This window comes from Camelina sativa, chromosome 13 (assembly GCF_000633955.1).
Source record: "Camelina sativa cultivar DH55 chromosome 13, Cs, whole genome shotgun sequence".
Classification (NCBI taxonomy): Eukaryota; Viridiplantae; Streptophyta; class Magnoliopsida; order Brassicales; family Brassicaceae; genus Camelina; species Camelina sativa.
The window spans coordinates 176203-183365 of NC_025697.1; the positions used below are offsets into that span (position 1 = coordinate 176203).

Consider the following 7163-nt stretch of genomic DNA (forward strand, 5'->3'; position numbering starts at 1 on the left):
GGGGGGGGGGTTATGAGATAATTTTTTACTAACTCAACCACAAGGTAGCGACAGGAACAAGAGAAGGAGAGAGAGAGAGAGAGAGAGAGAGAGAGATTCGCGTAGAGCACACGTAAGTAATATAAAAAATATACAAAAAAAAGGGGAGGAGCGTCTAAAGATCTTTTTATGTTTTTCTTTTGTTCGAGAAGGAACGGCAACACTTCTCCTACTACTACTACTACTACAAAAACAAAAAACAAAAAAGCTTCTGAAAAGTACTAACGTAATTACCAGAAAGCCCACCCGTCAGGATCCCACCTAATAAGTATTGGATAATATTATTTAACTGAAATTGAAAATAAAATACGAAAACTAACGGGTGACACGCCGGTGACAGGACGTGTGTCGCTGCTATAGGCGGCGGTGAGTGTGGGAAGTGAGCTTCGTGGTGAGAGAGTGCTAGAAGTATCTGACCGACGTGTGTTTTGGCTGCCGCTGGAAATCGCGACACGTGTCCTATTCATGAGCGGTCCGTAGGTCCAAACACTAGCTTTGGAGTACGTGTCTCTCTATTTCCATACGGTAAATTAAAGTGGACCCTGGTTAATCCTGAAATCGATGACTTATATGGAATACTCAAATTATTTTGCATGCTTGGATCTCCCAAGGCCATATGTAGTTTTTTTCTTATTCTATTTAATTTGGGTTCTTTAGAATACGTGTGTGACCTACCTGTGCTTTTGCAATCAATGAAAATATGGATGAGGGGCAAACAAAAGAATCAAACAATAATAGTTTATGTTCGTGACATGATTGATTGCTTATATCATTTATTACGGAAACCAAATTTAATATAGCGATCATGACTCAAAAACACCCCCTAATTCAAACAACGGTAATGAAGACACAAAATAAAGCGAAAGCGAATTCACTTTTCTCTTGTCACAAAATAGCAAATTTACCTTTAGATTGCTTTAGTATGTTACAAGTGAAATATATTATATACATATCCCCTATTCCCTAGATTATAACAGCTGATAGACGCATTTTTTGGTTCTCTTGTAAATATACAAATCAACTTTATATATTGTTGTTGTCGTCTTTTTGTTTTTTTAAATTCCGGAAGGCCACCTCTAAATTCTAAAATAAACGCAAGCACAATAATGGTGACGACTCAAGTACAAACAAAGGAGGAATAATAATCACTATCATTGGCCTTAAACCTCACCGTTTGTCTTTTATTATCCACACTAGCTTATATTAGATATTATACTTTCTTTTCTTTTACTCCTAATTTTATATGGATCAGGTCATAACAATACAAGTTGCCATACACAGCCTGATATATCCTAACTATATTAGCTGTACCAAACAAATGATATTCTACTAATTACCTACAATCGACGCCTAATATATTAATAGATTTTCAAATTGACAGGATTTGGTATTATTTACCTTAGTGTTGTTCAAGAGATTCCGTGATGAGTCTGAAAGAATCGAACTTGTTTGGAATCTCTAATGTTAGAGAGGGATAGATTCGTGCTCGATGAGGACTTTGTTTGGAATCTTCAAGTTAGATTCACGTAGATTCCATCCACCAGTATCCAACTTGAACAAGAAATCATCAAACTTGTTGTCCATCTCCGACAAGCTTTGCTTCAGCCACTGGAACACACTATCCTTGTCTTTTAAGCTTCCTTTCATGTTCTCTTCTAACCAATATGCTTGCCAAAGACATCTCAACACGTCTCTGCTTGTGGCATTCACCTGCATTATTAGTTTCACATCCATCAACTAAAACCCAAAAACATTGCTTAAAATGGTTTAGACCTCAGACTCACGATATATATATATATATATGATATATGCTTTACTAGATAAAGCAATACCAGAAAGAAACCAAGAAGTTATGTAAAGTGAGAAATGATAAACGTAAAGGATGGGTCCAGAGATTATGAGAGACTAAAATACAGACTCTAGCCCCAAAGATAACCGAGACCATTCTTCAACAAGGTGAATAACCATACTTCTCTCGGTTAAGCCGATAATTTTGAGAAATAACTCCCTACCTCGTTATTTGTACGCTTCTCCGGTGGCTTATTCAAATGTTAAGAAAGCAAACTGTAAATCAGCTCTATAATCTCTATTAAGTCCTATCTCCTAACTTGATATGCTCAATTATTGAAAGATGAATGAGTCTTACGACTCTCATCAACTAATCGCTAACTAAATCATGACTCAATCTGATTTTATTTTCCACAATGCAAGAGCAAGGACGAATCATGATTGAGTCGATAGATGCAAGTGCGGATAAGTCTTATATCGGGCCACACACATACCTTAAAGGATACATAAATCTCGGTATCCGTGTTCAACTTATTCAATGTAAGAATATATTTCTCCTTTGTGTACATCTTAAGGAGTGCTTTCACCTGAACAAATAAAGGTTTCCAAGAAGTTGGATTAACAATTAAATTATAGCCGAAAAAAAAAATAAAAAAAAATAAACTGAAGATCATTCTCTCAAAATTACATATGGATGCAGTAAAACGAAGGGAGAAGATTACCTTAGAAACAGAATTTTCCAGACCAGAAACTTCCTCAAGAGATACACCAAAGATGATCCGAGGTTTCATGAATCTCTGCCACAGCAAAATGTTTTCTCGCTTGTTGCAGTCAACATATCCTGTAAATAGTAGAAGATGGTTCTTACTTGGAGGTTGAATATAAGCTGGAAAAAGGGAGAAACATTCTTACCTGGTACAGTGGAATGTACAACGTGAGACTCAACTAGCATACGAGCACGCTTGAGATTTACCTGGCCATATTTCAATTCAAAATCATTTCACTTATCTGAGTTTTTTCATGTTGGGAATGGGGATTGTAAAAAAAATACATTTTAAAACTCTTACTGTGTTAAATCTTAGGACGGCAAGCGACTGGTAGCGTAGCCAGAGATGAACAAGTCTTATGCTCGTCCATGTAAGTGACACAAAGGGAAATGATTTTACAAGGCCTGGCGTGTCCTGCATCAAGATTATAAGCATACAATATGAAACCATGAAAATGATTTAGCCGAGATACAGTTGGACCTCTATTGAATAGATTAAAGGAAATGACACAATAAAATAGAAAAAATACAATGATCAAAATGCCGATACCAAGACCAATTAGCTGAGCCGCAACTTCCCACACTTCTTCCTGAGACGTTGTACACAAATAAGAGACTCTGATAATAGAGTGGCCCATAACTACTCAATTATCGTATTTGGGTTTTGATTACACATACATGACAAGCATACCTTGGCTGCTACCTCTCCAAGATTCCCTGAGATGGCAAAGTGGTTCTGAATCACCCTGAATGAAGGGTCTCTCAATCCCCTAGCCACAGCCTATTTCGAATTATAAACTAAGTATGTGCACTCTGTCATTAATATAATCTATATGAATCAAGGATTTTCAGCTGGCAGGAAAAGGGAATTGCAATAAGGAATACCTTGGCTAGATTTCCCGTGGATGCCAGCAGTAGGAACTGGGTTGGATATAGTTGTGTAGCCAGATCAAAGAAACTGCATAACAAAACAAAACAAAAACCAATTTGATGCTATACGTAGTTTTAACCAAAATATTGATCACCAAGTCTTTTAGTCATCTACAACAAACCTTCCAGTACTGCCAATAAAATCTGCATACATGCGCCATTGCTTGGGATCATCGTCAAAAAGGCTACCAAAACGTCCACCTGGAAAACATACTCTTCTTACTGTAGAGGTTCTAAGATAACTGCATCAACATTTATTAATCTTCCCATGGTTTCCCTACCAATAAGAAGACGACCAAGAGCTCCAATTCCATCCTTGGACACCCATCTGAAGAGACAACAGATCGGTTTGAAAAAACTATAGAAACAAAATTCTGTAGCAGCAGACAAACTAAGTTTGCATTCAAAGTAAACCTGATGGCTGCAGCAGAAGCAGCAGCAGTAGCGGCAGCAGAAGTTCCTGAGAAAGAGCCAACGCCAACCGCCTGCATAGTTGCATGATATCTTTTTAAAAATTGCAAACATCCATTTTTAGAACATTTCCATGCATAAGAAGACCTTGAGCAGTTTGTAGCAAGGATAAAAGAACGCAATAAACTAGAAATATTTGGACATGCCTTGAGAAGACTTGAAGTGACTAATACATTACAAATCCACCCGGTAACATTGGTAGGAAACTGCCACAGCATGTAGTCCAAGTAATCATCTGAAACAGACCCTGGACAATGTGATTTACGAGATTAACTCACTGACCCATAAATAGTATTCTACAAAACCTCTACAAGTTTGGCATTCTGAGATCCCAAACAAGGAAGAGACTGAAAGATACATGGACTTTAAAGAGCTAAAAAGTACCAACCAGGAAAGCCTGTGGGAAAAATAAAGTCCTTAACAACATCTGGAAGCCAAATCGTGTTGGTTTCTGAGGAATTTGAGCTCTGAGATATGTTATAAGGCTTAGTTTCAAGCTCCTCGAGAAAGCCTTGTAAAGGGGAATCATCATCATCATCATCATCTAGCAAATATCTGCAGAAGTACAAGAAGAAGTGGTATGTTCAAACAGGTAAAGACTTGTAGCAGAGGAATCCTCGCTCGGGCAACAAGATAAGATCAAAGAACCTGAAGCTGACCTTTTTGAAGTGCCATTTCCGTATCTCTCCACCACAATTGAAACTCGTCCTTCAACTCCAACACTAAGAACCAAGTTAGCATCATTAACATTACAATAGCAAATCGTCATTTGCAGAATAATTAACGTCCCATTCCATCAAAACAGGAAGAAGTTGAATAAATAAGATTCATTCACCTCCTATCATCGGCCCCTTCGTCATCTTCACGGTGACTAGGCTGAACACAGCACCGCAAGTGCTCCACACGGCGTCGTTTCGGCTTAAAGGACGCCATTGTTCGAGTTCGGGGGATTTGAAGAGGCAAAGAATATCGCAAAGTACAGTACATTACGAGAACGATATTTCTGAGTTCGCCGGAGTGAAGGAGCATACAAAAGACACGTCGTCGGCAGCTTCTCTCTGAACCGCTAATCTCCTCGTCTTTTTCGTCTGCAACCACCGCCAAATAGATGACCCGTTTCCGAAACGCCGCCGTTTTTAAATTTTAAGGAGTAACGCGAGTAATATCAAAACCGGTTAAAATTGGTTAGACCCTAATCAAAACCGGTCGAAATTGGATGGACGCTAATCAAAACCGGTCGAAATTGGATGGTAGCTAATCAAAACCAGACACAAACAGACATTTTATTACCTTACCATAAACTGTAACATACACTCTTTTGAGCTCTAGGATTCAGTTGACGAACATTTTGAATTAGGAGGAGGAATACAACTTATTACATTCAAAAATACAAAACACACACTAAAAAAGGTCATATGATTACTGTGGAAAATATGACCTTCTGGAAATCCAAAATCGCGGTTTCAGGTTTGTTCATCTGTTGTGTTAGGACTTGCTTTCTTCCGGTTGTCATCCGCGATTCTTTGGAACTCCTTCTCACTCGCTGCAATGAGTTTCTTGACGATGTCGAATGTAGTAAGCTTAATACTGAAACAACACGAAAGAGAGTTCCAAAATTATTAGTGCTGAAACAAGAAGAAAACAAAAAAGCTGCTTTTGTAACAAAACTATAACTACCTGCTGTTTGGCATGCTTTTGAGTGCATTGGGAACGAAGCCACGGTACAAGCCAATAACTCCTTCACGCGCAACGATACCTGCACAACAGTTTTGAGGATAAAAAGGTAAGTCACCAGAAACTACCGTTATGGAAGGGAAGAATAAAATATACTACACAGTATATGGTATTTTTGTTCCTACCTGAGAAAGCGTCTAATACTGATTTATATGGAGTACCCTTCAATTGCATCTGTCTTCTTATGGTATCTAATGGATAGCAAGTACCAGTTGCCATAGCAGCAGCGACTACTGCTGTTAACAAAGATGATTGCGTCTTTTGTTGATACTTCTCTGGCAAAGATTTCTTTACCCTGGAGATATCGAACTTGTTAACAATCTAGTAAATCTCCAGGGGTAGTGTTTTACTGCTAGTAGACTTACAGATCAAAGACGCAGAAGTTGATGGCAATGTAAGGAGCTATACTTAAAAGCGAAGGGCCGAGACCTTTATAGAATGATGCAAGTCCTTCCTCCCGCAGCATGTTCAAAGCAACCTAGATAGTAGATATGACATGTCCCTTATAATCTTGATGAATTTTTGGAACATATAGTTGGTGTATGATCCGATGATCATACCTGGGACATGGTTCGATAACCAGGTTCAACAGCTAACCTCAATCTCAGCACATCTAAAGGGTATGTAATCTGCATAAAGAAGATAGATTCTAAGGGAATTTTAAGATTAGACAAACTCATTCAGGCCTATAAACAACGTTAGTTACCAGAGTAGACGTCATGCCAGCACAAGCACCAGCACCGAGCCTTCCGAGAACAGTCAATTGACCGTCTTTTCCCCTAAAGAGTTTCTAAGAAACACATAAAGGGAAAAATGTTCAGGAAACAGAGTATTTCTAAAACTTTTTATACAACCAAAGTTAGATATGGAAAGATTATATACCTTGTATGTTTCATATGCAAACAACTGGGCTGCGCTATAAGGTACGATCCTTATCACCTGGATTATTCAGACTAAGATTATGTGCAATCAAACTATACTATATTTACACACCTTGATATTTCAATAAGAGTCCAAGAAATTGAAGGTACCTGAGGTAGATTTCCTTTCCAATAACCTTTAAGACCTTCTTCTTTTCCAATAAGAGTAATCGCCTGCAGTAGCAATTCCAAGCAAAACCAAAATCAACAGAGATTTTAAAATAATTCATCTTAACAATTACATGATTAAGTATATATATATACCTCAATGAAACCAATAGCCTTCTTAGCACTTTGTTGCCCAGCTCGAACACCGTGTGTCTATAAATTAAATCAACAAGTCTGTTAACAAAGAACACAATCACACATACTCCATAGATTCATTCCGTCAAGGTATACCTTCTTGAGTTGAGAGATTCAAATACATGATCAAAATCATCCCTACATGTAACATCAACAACTAATGCAAAAACGATAGCGTATTGATGTGCTCACGACTAACCAAGTCCACCATT

General features: G+C 38.0%; 2 protein-coding genes across 4 annotated transcripts in view; both read right to left on the reverse strand.

Moving 5' to 3' along the window:
• Positions 32–5132, reverse strand: LOC104734151 (protein root UVB sensitive 5-like). 3 transcript variants are annotated; one of them, XM_010453675.2, is made up of 15 exons: positions 4830–5132; positions 4654–4702; positions 4383–4549; positions 4141–4241; positions 3938–4008; positions 3805–3851; positions 3646–3724; positions 3479–3551; positions 3285–3374; positions 3124–3183; positions 2895–3008; positions 2740–2800; positions 2550–2668; positions 2322–2414; positions 32–1749 (listed from the first exon to the last, which is right to left on the reverse strand). In XM_010453675.2, exons 1-15 carry the CDS (start codon positions 4852–4854, stop codon positions 1504–1506), a joined length of 1395 nt encoding a protein of 464 aa, XP_010451977.1. In that variant the 5' UTR covers positions 4855–5132; the 3' UTR covers positions 32–1503. The 3 variants fall into 3 exon arrangements, with proteins under 3 accessions (XP_010451977.1, XP_010451976.1, XP_010451974.1); XM_010453674.2 differs by having other exon boundaries at positions 4141–4229; positions 4654–4716; XM_010453672.2 differs by having other exon boundaries at positions 4654–4716.
• Positions 5258–7163, reverse strand: part of LOC104734152 (thylakoid ADP,ATP carrier protein, chloroplastic) — a 3118-nt gene continuing 1212 nt past the window's right edge. The window contains exons 2-10 of the mRNA XM_010453676.2: positions 6913–6969; positions 6760–6822; positions 6611–6667; positions 6435–6518; positions 6289–6357; positions 6094–6206; positions 5854–6023; positions 5672–5750; positions 5258–5581 (exon numbers count right to left, since the gene is read on the reverse strand). Coding sequence (XP_010451978.1) covers positions 5458–5581; positions 5672–5750; positions 5854–6023; positions 6094–6206; positions 6289–6357; positions 6435–6518; positions 6611–6667; positions 6760–6822; positions 6913–6969 — 816 coding nt within the window. The 3' untranslated portion in view covers positions 5258–5457. The remainder of the gene's footprint in view (positions 5582–5671; positions 5751–5853; positions 6024–6093; positions 6207–6288; positions 6358–6434; positions 6519–6610; positions 6668–6759; positions 6823–6912; positions 6970–7163) is intronic.